This window comes from Choristoneura fumiferana, chromosome Z (genome assembly GCF_025370935.1).
Source record: "Choristoneura fumiferana chromosome Z, NRCan_CFum_1, whole genome shotgun sequence".
Classification (NCBI taxonomy): domain Eukaryota; kingdom Metazoa; phylum Arthropoda; class Insecta; order Lepidoptera; family Tortricidae; genus Choristoneura; species Choristoneura fumiferana.
In genome coordinates, this window is record NC_133472.1 from 18,693,925 (window position 1) to 18,718,745 (window position 24,821).

At 35.2% G+C, this 24,821-nt stretch overlaps 1 protein-coding gene across 2 annotated transcripts in view; it reads left to right on the forward strand.

Moving 5' to 3' along the window:
• The first annotated feature begins 1,339 nt into the window (after positions 1–1,339).
• Positions 1,340–24,821, forward strand: part of LOC141430725 (uncharacterized) — an 87,575-nt gene continuing 64,093 nt past the window's right edge. The window contains exons 1-5 of one of the 2 annotated variants that reach the window (XM_074091604.1): positions 1,340–1,782; positions 2,146–2,351; positions 15,770–15,889; positions 18,707–18,870; positions 18,965–19,161. In XM_074091604.1, the coding sequence (XP_073947705.1) occupies positions 2,148–2,351; positions 15,770–15,889; positions 18,707–18,870; positions 18,965–19,161 (685 nt within the window). In that variant the 5' untranslated portion in view covers positions 1,340–1,782; positions 2,146–2,147. The remainder of the gene's footprint in view (positions 1,783–2,145; positions 2,352–15,769; positions 15,890–18,706; positions 18,871–18,964; positions 19,162–24,821) is intronic. The other variant, XM_074091607.1, reaches the window with a different exon arrangement.

Below are 24,821 nucleotides of genomic sequence, written 5' to 3' on the forward strand. Positions count from 1 at the left end.
CGGAATTCTTTTATAAAAAAAAAACAAGAGAAGCGGCTTTCGTGCAACGAGGTTGCATACTTTATTAAAAGATCGGGAAAATTTACATTTTGGAAATATTTCGTTGTCATGTAATTTATATTTATAATACCAAAAATTTAATTTAAGATTGTAATCAACACATTTGATCCTATCTCTCGCTTTTTTCGTGTTGAAGTGAAATGACAGATCAAAGTAAAGTTCAAATATTTGGAATTTAGTGAGTAGACCCAACACTGTACCCAGCATTTTAAAAAAATAATTAAAAAGTTACTTTGTCTCACGGAGTGAGCAAAATGCGATTTTGCTCACTGATTTCTCATAGCAAAACCTGCCTGTTTGAGGTGCTGAGGTGAAAAAGTCATTTAATGTCGCCTAGATCCAGCATGAATACCAACTTTACGAGCATGAGAAGTGAAAAAGCAATTAATAAAGTCACTAGACGAAAATTGTTAATGTTATAGTAGGTATAGGGTAAAAGATGAAAAGTATAATAATTAATGTAAATTCAAATATATTCAACTATATACCTACTAAGTTTCAGATTACAACATTAAACATAGGTATTAAAGAACAGTAAGATTTTTTTTCTTAATTTCGTTCTTATAAAGTTATAGGTATATAAGCGACTTGCTCTGCTCTTATCAAAGGCTGATTTTTCACAATCTGGCTGGAAGTCACATTAACAAAACAAAATCATAATTTCAAAGAAAAACGCCTTGAGAGAGGCAGGAACATAATCAATCATCATCCATCACAATACCTATGCAGGTAACTTCCAATGGGAATAAAAATAATTACCTTATCCATCCGTAATTTTCTATTTTATATGTTACATACATACATAAGTATATTATATTTTATTATTTTAAGAACATGTGTTCTTAGTCGTATATTAATGAGTATACAGGTAAACCAAAAACAATATAAAGACCTCGAGGTTCATAAATATTCATAGGTACTAAAAGTTATTTCAAACTAATGTGAGTAGGTACTTAAATAAATTAAAAATCAACAAAACTAGGTTCAGTGAAAGATAAATTTTGATAAAAACACTATACAAAATGTTGCCTGACTAATTTTTTGAGAGTAACAAGCGAACTCGCAAATGGGTCAATATCATACAATTGTTCATTAATTTAATAATTGTTTATTGATTTTAATACAAGCGAAGAAACAACGAATTATACACACCTATGCTAGATAAAGCGGTGCTTTTATTTTACGTTGTACTCGAGCCTATTCCGGCTATACCTACCTACCTATGTCAAAAAAATTGTATGTTTTTTGTGGCTTCGAACTGCGTCGATTGAGGGGTGGAATTTTGTGTGTGAGTAGAGAACGCGTCTAAGGGTTGCTTAGCTGCTACGCGCTTGCGCGCGTACTTCGCGCCACTCAGCTACGTCGCTGGCTTGTTAGCCAGCCATACTACACGACACTTCACTAGCCAGATGTCCAGAAAAGCTTTCTGTCGATATTTCAACGCTCTTAAAAATTTAAGTACTCAACTAAAATGTGTATTTGGACTAGTTTAATGATTTTGTTTCCGAGTTAAATGTTCGGTTAATGTTTCATGAAATGTGTACTGTGTAAACTGTGCGTGCAACAGAAAATTTTAGCATCTCCATGTCCACGAGTTCGTTCGTTCGAGTCTAACAAAGCGGCGGACATTTTATTTTGAGTACTCGATAATGTAGCGTTGCGTCGAAAACATTAATGTCGTTTAGTGATTATTACTTAAGTAATCGTTCGCTTACTCCTTTCGTAAGTACTGTGCTATAAGATGATTTTTTGTTGTAATACTTTACAATTGAACCACTTGTGATAAAAGCGGTATGTCAAGCATAATCACGTCAAGGAAGTCTATATTTTAGGGAAATATACTTGTCTGTGACGTAAGCAAATTGAATATTTGTAGGCACAGGACTTTCATATTACATAAAGCTAATTTATTTGATATCGACCCACTTCGCTGTGGAGGGTCTTGTCAGTTATTTCCGCGCGCACGGCGCCTCTAACCTCTTCTCTAATCGAATTGTCATGATTACAACACCCTTATATTCAATCATAAAAGTAGGCTATGAATGGGTATGATAATCTATTTTATTTTTATTTCTATCGAAATAGCGATGCCGAGGGGGGTGAAGCGAGGGCCGGCGGAGGGTGAGGCCGAGGTGGTGGTACGCGTTGGGGCGTCTCCGTCACAAACTACGTTTTTGGATGACAGCCCTAGCCAGCCTATAAGCTACCATCTGCTGGATCATGGGTATGGTGCTACGCCGCAACATCAGATCAGACGGGAGGCGCCCTCTGCACCACCAAAGACGTCTGAAGTAAGTCTCTTTAATTTAATGCTATATAATTTTAAAGCATAATTTCAATTGAAGTATGTGTTATGATTGTTGAAAGAAATAAAGAAAAAGATTTTATTTACATTCCTAAAATGACTACCACCAAACAAAAAATATCATGTAATTTACTAGTTACTGTACCATAATGCATGTGTATTGTTGTGAGAAATTTTTCTTTTTGATCATTCGCAGCTATTTAATATTTTCTGCAGTTAGCAAATTTCATGGATATTTCGAAGAGGATGGTCCATGTCAGTAGCGTTTCTTTCTCACGCAAGAGATATATAGGTATGATGTGGATGAAGCTAATTACTCCTTAAACTGTGCCACTAAAGGATATTAAACTTGAACAAAAAAAAGTGAAAATTACTATATTGAAAAGTTAGCTGAGCTTTTTTTTGAAAACAAAATACTCCGTTATTTACTTATTATTTTGCTAATATATATTTTTTTGTATTGTTTTGTAATATTCCATGAATATGTTTATTGACAGTATTATTGTTGTTGTGTAATGAATGATTAAGTTTGGGACAGTGATATTAATATTACAACATTGAGTCCATATCTGCCATTAGTCATGTGGTTAAACTTCCCGATGACTACATTGTGGGACATCACTGGCATTCACACAGATCATTATTAAAGGACCTTACTCTGAAATTTCTATACAAAGTGAAAACTCTCATCTTTATAAAAAAAATTGTACTGTTAAAATAGAATAGAAACCTGGGGACATTGATTCCCAAAATTTGCATTTATGAAAAGGTATGCTCAGGTCACGGCATGCATATCTTGAGCTATACACCTCTATTTTATTTTGTAAGGGTGTCATAAAACAATTATATAACCATTAAAGGGAGTCATTGATAGCGCACCCCTGACCTAGGTAGGACTAAATAACAAAAATTAAGTGATGAAAAGTAAAACAGGGGGTCAGTGGCTCACATTCTACTTTCTAGACATTGATGGCTTGTCTCACCACTTATTGATATCAGAGATGCACTGTTTTTTTCACATAAAATTTATCAAAGACAGATGAAACAGGCACTAAGACTTATTATTATGTAGGTTTGATTGGTATAAAATTTTTGCAGAGATGCACATGTCTTTATTTATATAGTTTTGTTTGATAAAAACAGCAATACATATATTATACCTATTATTAAAATCTTCTTAGCATTCTGTAGGAGGGCTTTCGGTAGTATGGTTGGGAGGACATGATGTCTCTGGCTTGAGTCATTCCATGAAAGTCCATAAAATAATGGGCTTGTTATTATGACAAAAATTTATGCTTGATGAATTTGAACCGCCAAAAACATATTTATTAAAAAATCGTGGTTTTTATGAGTTGTCAGGGGGCATAACCAGGTTCAAGAAAAAGTTGATCTACCTAATAACTAAACACCAAAAAACCGTGTGCGCGTGAGTGTGTGCATGTCTGCATACATACACACGCGCACAACCTACATAAGTTGTGTTTTTCTTGTCACTTTAGTATCTGTGTTATCAACCATTGAGGAGTTCCCTGATAAGAAAACAACCCTAGCCGCAGCATCAAGTTGTGTCTATCTATCATAGAAACGCATTTCCATTAAAATTGTATAAACATACAAAGTTTTGTGTCTGTGCTGTAAACTATTGAGGAGTTCTCTCCTGCAGAGACAATCATCAGGATGTCACTACTAGATTACATAAATATGCCAAATTTTAAGTCATTGCGACCACTGAAAATGGGTCAAATATAACTTGCAAGGGTTGCCCCGTACATACACACACACAACATCCTACTTTATCCTACTCCTACTATATAATATTATAAATGTGAAAGTTTGTGAGTGAGTGAGTGAGTGAGTATGTTTGTTACTTCTTCACGCTTAAACGGCTAGATGGATTTGGATGAAATTTGGCGGAAAGTTAGTTTATAACCTGGATTAAAACATAGGATACTTTTTATCCCGATATTCCCACGGGATGGGGATAAAATCTAGAAATAACAACGGCTAGGCTTAGAGCCATGAAGTTTGGGATGTAGGTAGTTGGACGTCTGAAATAAAACATAGGCGACTTTTTGACCCGATATTCCCACGGGATAACTAGGGATAAAATCTTGAAATAACAACCGTTGGGCTTTGAGCCATGAAATTTAGTATGTAGTTAGCTGGACCTCTGGAATAACACATAGGCTACTTTTTATTCCGATATTCCCACGGGATAGGGATAAAATCTCGAAATTATAACCGCTGGGCTTAGAGTCATGAAATTTGGTATGTAGGTAACTGGACATCTGTAATAACACTTAAGTGACTTTTTGACCCGATATTCCCACGGGATAACCAGGGATAAAATCTCGAAATAACAACCACTGGGCTTAGAGCCATGAAATTTGGTATGTAGGTAGCTGGACCTCTGGCATAACACATAGGCTACTTTTTACTCCGATATTCCCAAGGGATAGGGATAAAATCTCGAAATAACAACCGCTGGGCTTAGAGGCATGAAATTAGGTATGTAGGTAGCCGGACGTCTGGAATAACACATACGCTACTTTTTATCCCGATATTTCAACGGGATAGTTTTGTAACTAAGGGACCCCATACATCCGTGTATTATTATTATTATTATTATTTTGTATTTTTTTCTTTAATTGTATACTGTAGTTTTTAAGTATTTTATTTGTAATTATTTTATTTTGAAAAAATGACTTTCTGCCAAGCTTCTTGCGGCGCATTCTTCTTGGCAATGATGGTCTTTCCGAAAGCGCTGGTATTTTAAAAAATGACGTGTAAAAGTGCCCATTGCGGCCTACTTACTGAATAAATGATTTGAGCTTGAATTTGGATAGAGAAAATTTTTGAAATTTTAGCACTGGGTTGAATTTTGTACAGTTATTCACAACACAACCTCAATGAAGACCACGATATAAATTTGGAAATTTCCAGGGGAATTTTGTAAAATCCCGAAAATTTCAATTGCAACTACCAGATCGAATAGTTTACGCGTGCGAAGCCGCGGGTAAAAGCTAGTCCTACTAATATTATAAATGTGAAAGTTTGTGAGTGAGTGAGTGAGTGAGTGAGTATGTTTGTTACTTTTTCACGCTTAAACGGCTGGACGGATTTGGATGAAATTTGGCGGAAAGTTAGTTTATAACCTGGATTAAAACATAGGATACTTTTTATCCCGATATTCCCACGGGATAGGGATAAAATCTCGAAATAACAACCGCTAGGCTTAGAGTCATGAAATTTGGTATGTAGGTAGTTGGACGTCTGGAATAAAACATAGGTGACTTTTTGACCCGATATTCCCACGGGATACCTAGGGATAAAATCTCGAAATAACAACCGCTGGGCTTAGAGGCATGAAATTTGGTATGTAGGTAGCCGGACGTCTGGAATAACACATACGCTACTTTTTATCCCGATATTTCCACGGGATAGTTTTGTAACTAAGGGACTCCATACGACATCCGTGTATTATTGTTATTATTATTTTGTAATTTTTTCTTTAATTGTATACTTACTGTAGATTTTAAGTATTTTATTTGTACTTATTTTATTTTGAAAAAATGACTTCCTGCCAAGCTTCTTGCGGCGCATTCTTCTTGGCAATGATGGTCTTTCCGAAAGTGCTGGTATTTAAAAAAATGACTTGTAAAAGTGCCCATTGCGGCCTATTTACTGAATAAATGATATGAATTTGAATTTGGATAGGGAAAATTTTTGAAATTTTAGCACTGGGTTTAGAGTCTTGAATTTTGTACAGTTATTCACAACACAATCTCAATGAAGACCACGATATAAATTTTTTAAAATCCCGAAAATTTCAATTGCAACTACCAGACCGAATAGTTAACGCGTGCGAAGCCGCGGGTAAAAGCTAGTTAATATTATAAATGTGAAAGTTTGTGAGTGAGTGAGTATGTTTGTTACTTTTTCACGCTGAAACGGCTGGACGGATTTGGATGAAATTTGGCGAAAAGTTAGTTTATAACCTGGATTAAAACATAGGATACTTTTTATCCCGATTTTCCCACGGGATAGGAATAAAATCTCGAAATAACAACCGCTGGGTTTAGAGACATGAAATTTGGTATGTAGGTAGCTGGACCTCTGGCATAACACATAGGCTACTTTTTACTCCGATATTCCCAAGGGATAGGGATAAAATCTCGAAATAACAACCGCTGGGCTTAGAGGCATGAAATTTGGTATGTAGGTAGCCGGACGTCTGGAATAACACATACGCTACTTTTTATCCCGATATTTCCACGGGATAGTTTTGTAACTAAGGGACTCCATACGACATCCGTGTATTATTGTTATTATTATTTTGTAATTTTTTCTTTAATTGTATACTTACTGTAGATTTTAAGTATTTTATTTGTACTTATTTTATTTTGAAAAAATGACTTCCTGCCAAGCTTCTTGCGGCGCATTCTTCTTGGCAATGATGGTCTTTCCGAAAGTGCTGGTATTTAAAAAAATGACTTGTAAAAGTGCCCATTGCGGCCTATTTACTGAATAAATGATATGAATTTGAATTTGGATAGGGAAAATTTTTGAAATTTTAGCACTGGGTTTAGAGTCTTGAATTTTGTACAGTTATTCACAACACAATCTCAATGAAGACCACGATATAAATTTTTTAAAATCCCGAAAATTTCAATTGCAACTACCAGACCGAATAGTTAACGCGTGCGAAGCCGCGGGTAAAAGCTAGTAATATTATAAATGTGAAAGTTTGTGAGTGAGTGAGTATGTTTGTTACTTTTTCACGCTGAAACGGCTGGACGGATTTGGATGAAATTTGGCGAAAAGTTAGTTTATAACCTGGATTAAAACATAGGATACTTTTTATCCCGATTTTCCCACGGGATAGGAATAAAATCTCGAAATAACAACCGCTGGGTTTAGAGACATGAAATTTCGTATGTAGGTTGATGAACGTCTGTAATAACAGAAACTACTTTTTATCCCGATATTCCCATGGGATAGGGATAAAATCTCGAACTAATAACCGCTGGGCTTAGAGTTATAAAATTTGGTATGTAGATAGCTGGACATCTGGAATAACACATAAGCTTTTTTTTATCCCGATATTCCCACGAGATAGGGATAAAATCTCGAAATAACAACCGCTGGGCTTAGAGTTTGAAATTTGGTATGTAAATAGCTGGACATCTGAAATAACACATAGGCTACTTGTTATCCCGATATTTCCACGGGATAGGGATAAAATCACGAAATAACAACAGCTGGGCTGAGAGTCATGAAATTTGGTACGTAGATAGCTGGATATTTGGACTGGAATAACACATAGGCTACTTGTTTATCCCGATATTCGCACGGGATAGGGATAAAATCTCGAAATAACAACCGCTGGGCTAAGGGTCATGAAATTTGGTATGTATGTTGCTGGAAGTCTGATATAACACAGGCTCCTTTAACTTTTTATCCCGGTATTCCCACGGGATAGAGCTTAAAATCTCGAAATTACAACCGCTGGGTTTAGAGTAATGAAATTTGGCATGGTTGTTATAATTTAACGTAATTTATTCAATGAAAGAAAACCATGATGTAATTTTAGGGAATTCCCACGAGAATTTAAAAAAAATCCCGGAATTTCAGTTCAACTGCTGTATCTAATGATTTACGCGTACGAAGCCGCGGGTAAACGCTAGTTGCAAATAAAAGCTTGAAATAAAAATGACACTGTTGGTTTTCATACAAATGGAGGAACTTGGCTTATCTAGGTAAATCTGTTATCTGTGGTCTTTTCATTTAATATAAGCTTTTTGTACTAAGCTAAGTAGTTACATAAAGTAATTAAGTAACCGTGACTGCATTTACAATTTGTAGTTAGTACCGAATCTATATTTTTAACTACTTTTTACGGTTACTTTTGGTGATTTGTTTTGTTAATTTGTAGTTAGTTTACATAATGCCCTATAGATACTGCCAGCTAACTACACTAAAAAGTTGATTGAGTATACATTTTCATAAAATCAGAAAAATCATAATTTCTCAATGAGACTTACTAAGGACATTTTTCGCCGTGTCTGTCCGTCTGTCTGTCAGTCCGCCGCTAAGCTCAGACAGTTAGTACTAGAAAACTGTAATTTGGCATGAATATACATAATCAGTCACGCTGAGACGCTGACAGTCGGAAAATAAAAAAATTTAAAAAATATTTTGGCTAGGTATCCCCATCTTGGGTAAGTCTTAAACTATCTAAGTGTACCATAGACGGAAAGTGGGGGTGTTTTTTTTCTCTACTAAGTCTATAGTGCGAGGTATATTGTATTTCGATCCAATTTATGAAAAGTGTAAACAAAGACGCCATTTATCCGACCACAGACATTTCAATGATGTGAAAACCTAGAACCTATTGCAAAATAATTAATCTGTTCAGTAAATCGATTAATTTATTAATTGAATAGATCTAAGTTATTTTCTAGAGTCTATTTTATTATTTACAATACTTGATTTCATTCCCAAGATTGTTTATTCAATTATAAAAGCAGTAACTATTTTCTGGCAGAACCAGATAAGTGCACAATATTTATTTATTTAACGGTTTTGATAGATAAATAAAGCAGAAAAAATTGAGTATGCTTGTGTACGTAACTATTTAAAAAAAAATTGCACTTATTCTGTTTTGCCAGAATACCCTCGAATATCGTAGGATAGGTTTTTTAAAATAATTGGGGTGGGTTTGTCACGACGATATTTCGATTCAGTGACCTGTTTTCGAATTATTCAACTTTAAAGTGCAAATTTTCATTAAAATCGAGCGTAATTGTATTGTATTGTAAAACTCTTTATTGGACATAAAACACATGAAAATAACAGAACACAGGATAATAAGATGGACAAAGGCGAACTTATTCCTTAAAGGAATCTCTTCCAGTTAACCTTTGAACGATTGACAGGATATCAGACACAAGAGTCGACACTACACGAGTACAATGAAAAGATAAAAGAACCGAAATTTTAAATTAACTCAAACAATTCATATTATTATTTATTCTTAGATATTAATTATTTATGTTAAGTGACACTATTTAATGAAGGTTTATATTGGTTTCTAATTGGACGATAAAATGGTATTATAGTACCTACTGCAGCATTACATCGCTGCATGGGTGTTCCGTGTTGCAAACTTTTCGTTCATTTTCCAAGCGTTTTACTGGCCGGTTGTGTGCTGGCTGTTAACTCTTTTGTATTACACATTTGGTTTCTGATTTGAAATTTAAAATTTTAATTCAATGATTCGTTGGTTCGACTGAGAAATTTGGAAGTGCGGCTTTTAATTTCAATAAATTATATTTACCGCTAAATTTCACGTTTTTTATTTATGTCAGCTTATTTAGGGTTCACGGGCACGGGCACCTTAAAAGCTCTTGGACGTATAAGTAGGTAATGCTGCACTACATATTAAGTAGGTTTCATATATTTTTTTCTATTTACTCATATCACAATATTTACCGTGGAGACTATTTTTGGACCAAAAAATAATTTGTAATCACTACTGTTTCTACTCTCATTTCCCTGTATTATGTAAATTTAAAAATGCCTCTTCGAAATAAATGAATATTTTAACTAACCCTTTCAATTCTAAAATAAGTACTCCATCATAAACTTGGGTAAAATATACGTCAAAAAATGTAAGTGGATACATGTTTCACCATTTTAAAAAGTTCTACCCTTAAAGGGGTAGGAGAGAAAGTTTGTATGGAAAAAAAATTAGGTATATTTGAAGATATAATTCTAAAACTTCGTGAAAATGCTATTAAACATTTTATGGTAAAAGGGACATGAAAACATTGTGAATGACTCTTGAACAGAACTATGAGAAAACGTGATTCGCCATTTTTAAAAAGTTTAGCCATAAGGTTGGTGGAAATTAGTACAAGAAAAACGTAAAGTTAGGATTGTGAAACTTAGGGAAGATATTAAATAATGAAATATGAATTAATTCAAAATAATTATTTACTGCTGATTGAAGTATCATAAAGAGCATTCACATCACTAGAGCAAACGGCAGTCAGTCAGTCAGCCAGTCGTCAGTCAAGTGTCAATGTCAGCCCCACATTTGTTTACTAGATTGCTTAATTAATACCATGGACCTACTTAAACGGGACTGAGCATTTGCAGCTCAAAAGCACGATGAACGAGATAGTACCGATGTCATTTGTCCCTTTCTAATAAATAGGGTGACAATAGGATTATGTGAGACAAGTTTAATCTTGCAATCTTCCTGTTAATTGTTTATCATAAACACTGAAGTTTTTCATTAGCTATGGAAAGTGTCTTATGGATAACAAAATAAATAAAACAAATAGTACAAGGTGTCGATTTATTAATGTGAAATAATAAGTGCAGCGACTAAAATTTCATTTGGTATCTACAACGGAAAGTATTTTTTGTATGTAAGCAACGGGTTAATAAAATTGCTTCTATTGAATTAATATGCCATCTTCACAATATCAACAAATTATGAAGAATCGTGCGCCTATTTCCATTCGTGAAGGTTTTTTTTTTTAAATCGATCTAAAAAGTTATGGTTATGTCTATCTCGCGGGAACTTTGCGTTTTCCCCAGATAAAAGAAGCCCGTTTCATTTCAATCAGAGACAGTGTATGTAACGTACTTTCTATACAATTAATTTATTTATATCCCGCGGGAATTATACTATGTCGCGTACGAAGTCGCGGGCAAAAGCTAGTTGTACATAAATGAGATAGCGACATCTTTTGAGAAATAAACTAAACAAAAACATAAATTGTCTTCAACAAAATTTAATAAACTAGTTAATAAACTAGTAATGCCGCGTTGAACATACCGCCCACCATGGACAAGTTGGCTCTTAACAAACGACGGGAATTACTAAAATAAAAGCAGCAAGGTTCAAAGTGCTGACTGCATACGACTGAATTTTTGGTAATTTTTTGCTGTGTATATTGCTGAGCCATTTTTGTCGCACTTCCTCATTTTTCGGGAAACTGTAATAATAGTACAACTGTAAGGACACTGCAAAAATTCATGGTCAACATAGTTGTCTGATTTAAAATAATTTTATTTTTAGCTTACATGTGGAACGACATATTGCAACCACTAAGTATATGATTCACTTGGACATGTGTAAATGCAACACTTTTTATCATTTTATTGTTAGTATTCCTTACAATTGTTATTAACAAAAGTGAGGAAGACATATTCAAATAATAACGCTATGACATTACGCTTTAAAGGGTTACCATATTAGAAAAAAAAGTAGACTAGACAAAAGTATATCTTCTATAAAAAAAAAATCTACAACGATATTGATGAAAATTATAATACGATAACTTGAAACTGTTGAAATAACATTAAAATACAATTCACTGAGTTTTTTCGAGTCAAAATTTTTGATCAGATGCATTTTTTTAGGCTGGCAAGATCAAAGAACGAGACACAAGTCCTTCGATATTGCTATCCCTTTCGCCGTAGATGAGCCTCTGTTTAAGGCGCAACAGAGAAAGATATTTTCTCACCTTGAAATATGGTTCATTTTCGTAAATACATATTTTCAGAGTACTTGTAATATTATGTTTAAATATATACAAAATCTTGTGGTAAAGATGATTAAAAGTCAGATAATCTTTTCTTTATTGTTGAATCCAATAGAAAGTTTCGATTTAAGTAGTTACAAAATTATGATTTTTTTCCTCCCAATATTTCGTGACGTTTTCCTGACGTTGAGAAATTTTGGATGTTTAATGCAGTTTATGTTTTATGATTATGATCTCGTCCTTAGTGTTAATAATTTCTTGACAAACTGTTTCTTGTCAATTTCCTGACGGGACAACTTTTTGAAAAATACTCTTGTACCAACTTTTTTTCACACATCTTATGAAGAAATTGCCGAATTTTGATCAAAATAAGCTTATACTCGTACACCTTTGACTCCGATTTTTTATTCTGTTTTCTTGTAGGATGACCCTCTCCCTCTCGCTGCTTTCTTTAAACAGTTGCACCTTGTTTTAGCTATTTAGGCTTCCGTAGTCAACTACTGTCTGTTCGTCAGCCTATCTGTCTGTCTGTTTGTCCGTCCGCGGCTAAGCTCATACTCGTAGATCGACTAGAAAGCTGTAATTTGGCATGCATATACATATCACTCATGCCGACAGAGGTAAAATAAATAAAAAAATATACGTAAAGTGGGGGTATTTTTTTCTCGACACCCTATAGTGTAGGGTTTCGTTGGATAGGTCTTAAAACCATGGGGGGAATGATTTTTCGATTGAGTGATTGAAATTGATTTCGAAAATTGCATTAGGTATAGGTATGCGCAAAGCCTACGTAACTTCCAAATCTTTCTGATTAAAATTCTTTAAGTATGTTAAATCGCTCGTTGTTATTATAAAACTTATTTCGTTTTCTTATTGTTTTGAAACCTACAAATAACCTCAATTACTATTATTAAAATGTTTTACCCGATCGCTTCAAAAAGGAGAGTAATGATTGTATACATAGCCCTCCGAGTAAGTTAGCGTCTCCCCAGAGAGAGAGAGAGAGAGAGAGAGAGAGAGAGAGAGAGAGAGAGAGAGAGAGAGAGAGAGAGAGAGTCAGAGAGAGAGTCACACCCATTGCTAGCAAAACGCTGACCTAGCTATCTAGCTCCTCCTTGTTAGAAGCACATCTATTCTGCTGTCACTTCTACGCTATAGTTCAGTCTGCAAGTTAACAATGGGTAGGTACTGAGTTTTCTGGTAATAATAATAAGGAATTTTAGGCGAAATATTGCTATTCTTTTGCCGAAGTCCCTTCCGAGAGCACGGTTTCTTTTGTGTTGATTGTAATTTATGTCGCGCATTGTTGGGAACGGGTACGCTCCCCACATTTCGTTTGAGGGGCTTTGCAGACTGCACCAAGAAATTGAAGTTGCTGTGTCAGTTCATTGCCTTGCATGTTTGTTACCTAATTCAATATAACGTATTAAAAATAACGTATTGTGTATCTGGGGGAAACAGTAGTGAAAAAATGCGATTGAATACATACCGCAAGCGTAAATTGTTGTGTAGGATAATTTGCGATTACTGTAAGTACCTAAAATTGATTTTTATGTGTGTAAAACTTTAGATTTACCCCCTGTTTCACCATTCATTGATTAGTTTTAACTGACGGATAAATGTGATGCCGTCTCTGTTTGTTTTGTTCGAATAAGTAGACGGAGACCGCATCACATTTATTTATTCGTCAGTCAAAATTAATCCATGGGTGGTGAAACAGCCCCTCAGTGCCCTTAGTGAAAACTTTAGATTTCTAATGTTAGTCTCCTACGTGGGTAGTTGAATGAAGTCAGTCAGTATCTTGACAGATTTTTATAGCCATTTTACATAGGTTTTACCTTACCATGTAAAGTGACTTAAAAAGGAAAAGTTACTTCTCTTCAATCAAGAGCATTCTTCAGACTAAAATAAAGAAGTGGTACGTAGCGTAATTTAATAAGTAAATAGTCGGACTCGCACAAAACGTTTTTGTGCTACCGAAGTAAAAAACGTTTGTATGGAGAAAATAATTAACTTTAATGTTTTTATTATTTATTGTTACTTCATCAAAATCCGTTCAATCATTTTTGCGCAGTTGAGTAATGAAAATTAAAACATCCATCATTCTTTACAAGGGTTGCTATCTTTAAAATTTGGCAACCAGGACAAGACGCGTTAAAACCCCGAGTTTTGGAGCCCAGAACCCGGACAAGTCAACGGGTTTTTATTTAACTTAATATAACTATTAAAATAAAAGCAAAATAAATAGGCCAATTAAATATGATCCTTAAAAAGCGCTCGGGGGCCACTTTGTTTGCTTAGCCCGCTGGACCACAAACCGAGAAGAGTCTCGGTTTGTAACCTTTGTTTTCGGCTGTACCACTGAACCGAATTTAAACTTTTATACTCATTCGAAGCATAATTTAACATTCTTTAATATTGAAGTGAAGACCTTTTCGGCGCAAGTACCATTTTTGTGTTAGAAACAAAAAAACTGAACAACAGAGCAAAAATTTCCCAAAAGTTATGCACACCTCCTGGAAAGAGGCAAATCGTGATTACACGCGTTTAGGAAGTAATGAAGGTACTAAGAAGACGTCGGCCTGCTGGAATAAATTCTTCGAAAAATTCTAATTTTATTGGCCTCAAAATAAAAACGAATAAAATATTTTAAAACGGAATATTATTAATTGGGATGTCCCAATTTTTGACAACCTATAATAAATCGAAAACCGTTTGGAGAAATAGACTTTGTGAAGCGTTTTCAGTAACAAGATTCCAAAAATAGGATACAATGAAATTAAATAAACAAAATTTTAGTAATGACCATCATTTGACCTCTGCAGTGTCCCGTCACAAAGGCAGTTATAAAGCTGTTCTACACTAAAGCAAATTGACAGTTTGAAATGTTGCTGTCCTGCTTATAATAGCAAACAGTGACAAAGATGGAACTTTAATCACATGATGCGCACCCAGCTTTAAACAGTTGTCATTTATCGTAAAGTCGGAAATGAATACGATATTTCCAATGTATTTTTACAAATTAAATTATAAAATTACGACGTTACAAGTAAATATAAAAGAATTTAAATATCAGATTTTAATAAAAAATATCTGTTTACTATCACACCATTAAACAAACATAGGAATAATCGAAGCTAAAAGAAGATAAATAAATAAAACTATTTGTCATGGTTCATTTAGGACCCTAAGCCGTGCTTGTGTTATTGTCACATTGTAATGCCATAGATTATTGTTATGTACGACCTGAATTTTTCTAGGCAATGGAACGTGGCTGTCTCACTGTGACGTCATCCGGCATTCAAAATCGATGAAAATGGGATCTTAAAATATCCTATTCTTTCTAAAAATAAAATAAAAACTATTGGCAACTTTTTTGGCTCTGATGCTCTGACGTTTTGAAATTTCATCGCGAAATTGTGACCAAAATCATACCTATAACGTAATAATTTATAATACGAAATTACTGTGATACAGTGATTTGGATGGACAAAAGGTTGTGAATTCATTTTTATTTATATTTTAACAAGTAGTTCTAAGTTCAAATTACTGTGCCTGTTATTAGTATGAGATTTGTATCTTATTTACCTACTGGACACTTTTTCGTTCCTAATTCAAAACCTCTCTACTTCCCTACTTACTACCGGCACAGAGTACATATATACCGGAGACTTTAAATCATTGTGTGGCATTCTTATCTTTCTGGTGACTTTTTGAAGATGTAATGCCGACTGTACGTATCATTTTTGAGTAAAGGTTTTAAATGTGATTATTATATTTGTTTCTTAATACTCGGATTAATATATCGGATATTTTAATCTTTTTGTCTTTGTTTTGTAAATAGGTATATGGGGTTTTAATCTCACGGACACGAACACTCACGGACACCGACACGGACACTCACGGACTCGGACACTCACGGCCTGGCCACATATCCACGGTGCGGCGTCGTGAACGTAAAACGGTGCGTCACTGTGCTGATTTACGTGCGTCTACCACCCTAATATTGATAATCGTTTGCATGTCATAAAACAATAATGCCAATCGACGTGTCCGTCAACCTGAAAGTTCGACTTTAGCGACATATTCTTTTGATAGGAATTTGTTTTCATTGATGATGATGATGATTAATAGGTAAGGTACGTCATTTCAGACTAAAGGAAGGTTCAAGTCAGCCAACGTTTTATTTATCAACCCAGCCTATATACTGCTCACTGCTGGGCACAGGCCTCCTTTCAAAATTAGAGGACTTGGGCCGTCGTTCCCCATTGTCGTTCCCCACATCTCCATTGAATTGCTTCGCTGGTTTGTGCAGGTTTCCTCCCGATGTTTTCCTTCACCGTAAAGCTCGTGATGAATTTCAAATGTAATTTCTTCGCTTATTAAATTTTGTATTGTATTGTATTATTTTACTCTTTACTTATTATTATTATATCTTGAAAACATTACTATAACCCAATTTTACACCACAAAAAGCCCTTATCGGCTCACGATGACTTGGTCCACAGTGCCATGTCGTCAGCCTACTTTTCCAGAATCGTCACCTCCCTAATTAGTCCACTGGTATCGTCCATATCCCATTTTGTCAACATTCCTATTTTGACCACAGTGGCAACTCTTTCACGTTTACCAGACGTTGTCTCACAGAGTTGGCCAATTTAACCGTTTAAATAGCAATATCCCGATAGTAATTTGCAAAAAAAGGCCCCTTTTCAATAATCATTTATAGAACATTTATGTTAGTCTGGATAATGGACGATGAAGGAACGATGCAATAACGTTGACAAGTTGGCACTTTGGTCTAAATTGGAATGTTGACTTGTTAGCACTTTAGTCGAAATAAGATTGTTGACGAGTTGGTACTGTGGCCTACGCAAGAAAGCGGACTAGATAGGAAAGTGACGATGTAGGAATGTTGGCAAACCAGAACAGTAGACTGTATGAGAATGAGGACGATTTAAGAAGGTGACGAAATGGGACTGTGGAAGAAGTCGTCCTGAGCCAACTTATCTACGCTTCATGCATCTTCGTTATTTTATATTTAATTTAATCAAATTGAATTGCCATTCATTATCATCACCATCAAAGTTGAAAACTAATCAAGTTTAGTATTCTGCCGCGCCGTTGTACGTACACGACGCCGTATATCATGCTATCAGCACGGTGCGGCAACGTGCACCGTCCGGAACCGACACGGACACTCACGGACACTGCCGACACAGACTCACAACGACGCGGACACGGACACCAACACAATTTTATAGAAATAAGAAGAGGAATAAGAATAAATTTAATAACAAGCAAAAGAAAGTATGAAGGGGGGTGAGGAAACTGTCATTTACATATGTGAGCCATAGACCACAGACTTGATTTTGCATAATACTGACCATCTCCAACTTATAATGTATTTGAACATTTTTGAATATAAATCTAATTTTACGACCACTTACTAGTGGAAAGTGATCCCTGGACATTTTAATTTTGCATTGTTCCTGCCCTGCACCCCTTTTTTAACACACGTTGGCATGATAATTTAGAGCTGTTCACAATCAAAAATGCGAAAACTTGACGTGAGCTCACTAAACATGCAAAATAAATGTCAGTCAAAATGAAATGACGCGCATGTGCATTTTAGCACAGGACACAGTTTCCAATTTTATGACGCAGCTACAATTCCTGACTTATTAGGTATTTATTCGTAAGTTCGGACTGCAAAAACTGCCAGACTAAGGTGAGGCCGACCAAGACGTACGTCAACAGGTTTAATTTAGCTATTATAACATATAAAACGGTTTTTTTTCATTCAATTTTTCGATGAGGTAAAATGAAACTGTCACGTGGTACCACAAATTCGGTCGGACACAAGAACCTGCCAACACAGGATTTGGCCGACGACTTTTTTACTGTCCTCAAAAGGTCTATCCTATCAATACAAGTTTCATTCTATTTTTCGATGAGGTTTTTTTTTTGATGTTTTTTCGAACCACTTTTTTTCATTTGCGTAAAGTTTGTCAAGTTAAGCCTTCTTGGTCGGCCGCGACCAAGACCAGTTGAAGCTATTAAAAGTCAGCTAACCTTACAGAGTAGGTATTTTCTATTTTGTTATAAGGTAGGGTTTCTTGCAGTCGGCTCCCGGACTAATTGCCTTGAGAAAATCCTCAGAATATATTTTTTCCGTAATAATAGAAGGATTTCCTTCAAAATAAAAATAAAAATAATAATAATCGCGCTTGAATCACGCTCAAATCTTCAGATTATTGAAATGTAAATACACTTTTCTCCATGTAACCTTGTCCTTAACCTGATGCGTTCGAGTTTTTTTAAGGGTTGTTTTTTTTTACTAATCTGATCGGCTACCATGCACGCTCCTATTAAGGGCTCATACATGGTGGGGGTACATTACAGGTTCCAAGGATCCCATATTTAAACTTTTTTTCTATATTCTGTTACAAAACAAAATGTGCTTAAACTAAAGTAGTTAGTAGTTATATATAACATTTCTGTAATCAGATTAACGTTTACTTTATGTAACCTGATTAATAGTTAACTACATGTTATCGTGATCTGAAATCAGATTTCAAAATGTATTTAACTACGCCCTACACTGTACCTAAATTTAGTGAGCCAAGTTTGCCAGACATAAGTATTTAACTCACAGGAGTTGAAGGGACTTATGCCAGACGAATTCTTTGAGGAATGACAGACAACACACAGAATTAATCATTGGGTTTATTTTGTTTACTGTCAGTTTTTTTTAAATTGTATTTTACAATGTGTGCAGGCGGTGAAAAGAAGACTGAATTTAAGTGAGAGTAGTTCGGGCAGCCAAGGCCATGTAGTACCCATGAAGGCAGATTTCAAGACACCGAAGCAGAAACGAGTCAAAGTCCTCACGCCGTACAGCCGACCGTCCAGTTCTATGAAAAAATACAGCGAGCGATCCAGGTAACCTTGAAGCAAACAATTATTATTTCACTCTGGTGTACGTTGTATGTATTTATAATGTAACTATCGATCACTGGGGAATACGTATTTTCAGGTTCGACACATCTTTAGGATTACTCACAAAAAAATTTGTTGCTTTGCTGAAGTCTTCCCCAAATGGCGTCCTCGACTTGAATATTGCCGCAGAACATCTCTCGGTTCAAAAACGCCGCATATACGACATCACAAATGTTTTAGAGGGTATAGGAATTTTAGAGAAGAGATCCAAAAATAATATTCAATGGAAATGTGGTGAGTGTTTGCACTTTTCATAATTCTTACTTTATTGTTTTTCTTGTAATAAAGGGTAACTTGTATTTAATTGTATTCTATTATAAACGTATGAAACTATAAAAATAAACGTCATCCTATCATAGTAGAGAACAAGTAGGTTCACTACGAACAAAAGTACATCGCGCGGCTTAAATGTATGCGCGCCGGTTGGCGCTGGTACGCACGCACCCGCCGCAAGCACACACTAATAATTTAAGGAGGATTAAGTTTTCTTTAGTCAAGGCTACGCTGCCGTCGGTGCTGTACGATTCGATTTTAGCTCGCTCGTCTTGCGCTCGCTTCGCGAGATGATCACCTTTTACGTTCGCGTACTCGTACTTTACGTATTTTTTGTATTAGGTATAGTTGTAAATTAGTAGTATATAAGTGTAGTGTGATAGTTTCGTGCAAGGACACATAAAAAAATAATAGATACCTGCCGAGCTGCCTACCTATACACAATATAGCTATAGTATTATGTGTAGGAAGCATGAGCAGTATGTACAAAGTCGCCATCACCACTTTGGCGAATTTATAAATAATATTTTTAAATTTAGTATAATAATAATGAAGGTGATATGATAATAATGATAGCCGTGGTGGCCTAGTGGTTTGACCTATCGCCTCTCAAACAGAGGGTCGTGGGTTCAAACCCCGGCTCGCACCTCTGAGTTTTTCGAAATTCATGTGCGGAATTACATTTGAAATTTACCACGAGCTTTGCGGTGAAGGAAAACATCGTGAGGACACCTGCACAGATCTGCGAAGCAATTCAATGGTGTGTGTGAAGTTCCCAATCCGCACTGGGCCCGCGTGGGAACTATGGCCCAAGCCCTCTTGTTCTGAGAGGAGGCCTGTGCCCAGCAGTGGGACGTATATAGGCTGGGATGATGATGGAATAATAATAGACAGGCAATGAATCTTGTTTCTCTAGACACAGATAATATTAGACAATTTTAAGTCAACTTTCATAATAAAATTATTTTCCGGTAGGTAATCAATTAATCTAAAATATACATCGGCAACCCTAAGCGTCCGCGCCGGAGTAGGCAGTTAAGTCTCCTAAAGGGTCGGAGTGTGCATACTTGTTCTATTTTACTATGATCCTATACCTTGCTTTTACTTCGTCGGAATTCTGACCACTGATAAATTAGAAGTTTTAAGCGTTCAATATTTTTTTCAACTGAACTAATTATTAGGAGACTAACCTGTCATTTAATCAATTTTACTGTCACGTCATTTTTATAAGAATTACTTCTATCTAGGTTATTAATTGGAATATTTACTTTTTACTGTTTCCAAAAATTTTACCTCTTTGTGTTCCAATTTTTCAATAAATGCAGCACTGGCCAAATCACCTTCATTGTGAAAGAAAACGCAACGCCAACGAACTGTGCGGTACGATTTTGTAATCTAAGCAACCGTTTGTTTTATAATTTGAGCGAACATTGGACACCAAACATTTGCTCAAAACAAAATGTACATACTCTAAGTGCAAAAGTACTGATGCGAAGTGTACACATAAAGCGTGGTATTTTTTATTCTCGTGTAAACTATAATGTCTAACGATTTGTAATCTAAACGTATAATTACTTGTATGATAAATATCATATAAAATTTCGAATTGATGATACCAACAAACAAGTTTTTTTTCCAAGAAAAAGAATAATTTATTATTTATTAGGTACGTCTAAATTGCGGGATTTCAAATGAAACCATGCATGTTTTTTGGTTAATAATATGCTAAAACGATTGTAAATATATTTTAATTACGATATCCATAATCTACATCTTTACTTTACACCGATTTAAGGATTTTTTTTACTGGTACTACCGGGAAATGTCAGAATTTCGCACAGTTAACTCAAAGTTTAATAGGTTTAAATAGTTATTTGTGCAACAAGACAGCAAAGTCGTTTTTTGGTGCGAGTGTTGATTTTGAATCCCGAGTAAGCGAAGGATTCTACAATCGAATCACGAGCGACAGCGAGTGATTCTAGGTTAGAATCCTGAGATCAGCAAGGCTCCCTCCTTAAGTGTCCTTCGCTTACTCGGGATTCAAAAACAACACTCGCACCAAAAAACGACTTTGCTCTCTTGTTGCACAAATAACTATTTCTCTTCTCATGCTCTACGTCTCAGAGGTACGTCAATATTACTTTACGTACCTAGAGGTCCCATGATTTTTAGGGAGTCAAAACTATCTAACTTTTTATTTATTCAGCTTGAGTTTGGCAAGACGAATATAACTATGAACATAAAAATTAAAATCAATGTTTAAATAAGCTGCAAACGGCCCTTGGCGATGCCAAAACTTCGTTTATATAGGTACTACCAGCGATTTCGAAAAGACTATCATCGCCAAGACGATTACGCCGCAACAAAATTGTGGAGTGGGGGCCCGTGACATTACGCCCCGTGCTCAAAGGTGTCGCGTGCGCATGGCGTCAACTCTTTTGTTTTATTCACAAAACGAAAAATATGTGCCCATTATTTTCTGATAATGTAACTGACGGACTCATTCATTAGAATTTTTAGGACACTAGCCGATTCCGTTGGTTATCATAATATCTAGATTTTACAGGAATGTAGGGGGGAGGGGTCCCATAGCTCAGTACCTAATCCCTAACTCATCTTAAGAGATGAACAATGCAAAATTTGATAAACTATATCTACGTCCAGTCAGCCCAGAGCATGTCGGACACGCGGGTTCCTTAGCCGTTATGAAAAATCAAGTAAGTACTTAATATTTTACCATGGATCTTGTATGAAATCTTCCAAGTTTAGATATATTTATACCTCGGGCTTTACTCTTAAACTACGAATAATTTTCAAGCAAACTTTGCCGTTGTAGATTTCCTTGTAAATTTGATATACGTAAGTACCAGGAAGATTTAAAAAAATCAAATCAACAGTTTAGACTTGAGACCGGGGGGACGCCCAATTTTCGTGCTTACTAAAGTATTTTTTTTAATTTACTTTTGGAACTCCTAAACATCCAAACACGGTTTTGAACATGAAACTACCGTGAGCCTTACTCATTTTAAATGATAAAATAACATAGTTTTACTCGATTACAGACGTGAGTTATTCGTTATGTTATCATTTAGAAAGAAAGAAAACATTTATTCGTGACTTAGTAAGCACGGATAAAAAATAGTAATGCATGTCACGAAATCGTCCCAAATCAGCAATCTGCCGGTCTTGCGAACGGCGCTGGTCTTCCATTGGGACCATAAAATGAGCCAAATACGGAAGATTATCGCCATTTTTAGTGATTGTGTATAGACCATTCTTAGGTCGTGGAAATAACCTCAAATGACTAGTGTGCAAAAATATTTAAAAAACACGATTTAATTTCGTGAAACACTGTATTATGATTACGAATATGAATCTATTCAATTATATTAAGGATGAATTAATTTTATTATGTATATTCCATTTATGTACAAAAATATTTTTTGTTTTGAATCTGTTGCTTGCATAAGCATTTAGAGCGACAATAAAAAAAATTAAAAGAAAAGAAAAGACCGCGGAGCAAATTTTTTTGCTGTTTGAAATTTGAACAGATGTCTATTAGGGTATCCGTTCATTTCATAACTGACGTTTGGCAACCTGATTCATTTCGCAAACTAAACAAATATTCGTCTCCGTCTATTAGAACTAAACAAATAGAGACGGCATCACACCTAACCGCCAGTTAACACTAATCAATAGATGGTGAAACAGTCCCTAAGTTAGTTACTTAGATTACTTTTATGAAAATCCTGAAATATGTACGTACAGTTTCAGAAATATTAAACAGTTGCGAAATGAAAAGTTGCAAAATGAATCAGGTTGCCAAACGTTAGTGAACTCCTATCCAACGAACCCATAAAAAAATCACCTCACTTTACGTCTATGGGCGTCTATTCTTTATTTATTAAGGGTACCCTAAAAATATCATTTTTAAAGTTTTTTCTTTACTATTTTGTCGGCATAGTTGGTAATATCCGTGTAAAATTACAGCTTTCTAGCAATGATAGGCTCTGAGCCTAGCCATGGACGGACAGACAGACATGGCGAAACTACAAGGGTTCCGTTTTTGATATTTTGCGAAATTGAGTTTGTTTTTTGTTCCGCTTTCAGGCCTTAACTACTTAACCGATTTTACTGAAATTTCGTTTAGGTACCTACATCATTATTAGAAGACAAGAATAAATCCATACTATCCATACTATCCATACTATCCATACTTCCATACTAATATTATAAATGCGAAAGTAACTCTGTGACTGTCTGTCTGTCTGTCTGTCTGTTACGCTTTCACGCAAAAACCGCTGAACCGATTTGGATGAAATTTGGTACAGAGATAGAATAGACCATGGGAAAGAACATAGGCTATCTTTTATCGCGAAAAAAAGGCTTTAAGGGGTTGAAATAGGGGGTGAAAGTTTATATGGTGGAAGTTCGTCGCTGTCGGAAATAAAACCATGAAACTTGGCATTTAGGCACTTAATAAGAAATAAGTCGGTATGTGTTTTAGTTTTTTTGAAAATTTGACCTCTGAGGGGATGAAATAGGGGATAAAAGTTTATATGGAAGGTCGTCACGTCATTATGCAATGTATTAAAATAGGTTATTTTCAGTAAACCGTAGAAGTTTCTATGTGCTATTATTGGCAGAATAGGTACCCTAAATAAATTAAATACAATCCAAAGTTACTATTCCACGCGGACGAAGTCGCGGGCAAAAGCTAGTAATAGAATAAGAATAGCTTTTGTATGGAAAAAATAGTTCTTGCCCAGGGCGCGCAACAGCTAGTAAATAATATTGGCCAAGTTGACTGAGTTAAGCTTCTGGATTCGCACGCGCGTTTGATCTGTGTTATTATTATTATGTCACTAAAAATATCAGAAATTGGATATAAAGAATATTTATCAAACCACTTCTGTTATGATCAAAACGTAGGTAATTCATAAAGATGTATTGTGTAGTTAAACTGTTAATGCTAATTCAATAAAAAAAAAAAGATTATTTGTGAACCATTTATAAAGTTAATATAAATTTTAATATAAAGCGCAAAGTAATTTAAAACAGAAAAATAGTTAAGAAATAATATTAAAAATAGAGCTTAGCAATAAATATTCCCGATGGGTATACTTTTTATTTCCATTCTTTTATGTCCTATTTTGCCGCGAAGCGAATTCACTGTTTTTTCTGCTTCAAAGCGAATTAATGTTTAATTTAACTATTTTAGCAAGTTAAAAGATGTACGTATGCGTTGATTGAAGTAAGCAATACTAACGCCGAACAGTCCTTACTACTTTTGGTCTAAGATTCGAAGTAAGATCGACCTTCTCCGATTTGCTAACCAGATAAAAATATATGTTATCAAATAAAATAAGTTTCTGAACAACACCCATTTACTTAGTTGCAAAAAAATGTGAATGCATGTTATTAATTAAAATTACTTAGGTACAAAAATAAATATTTTTTCATATTTGTCTAATGTGCTTGTCAAATTAATTAGGTAACCAAACGCCAATGAAAAGTATTATACAGTGTGTTACCGGCAGCCAGGCTTTTACCCTTTGACCGCCACGGTCGGTAAAACACGACAGCTGAAAATAGTGCCATAGTGGCCATGTCGGCATTTC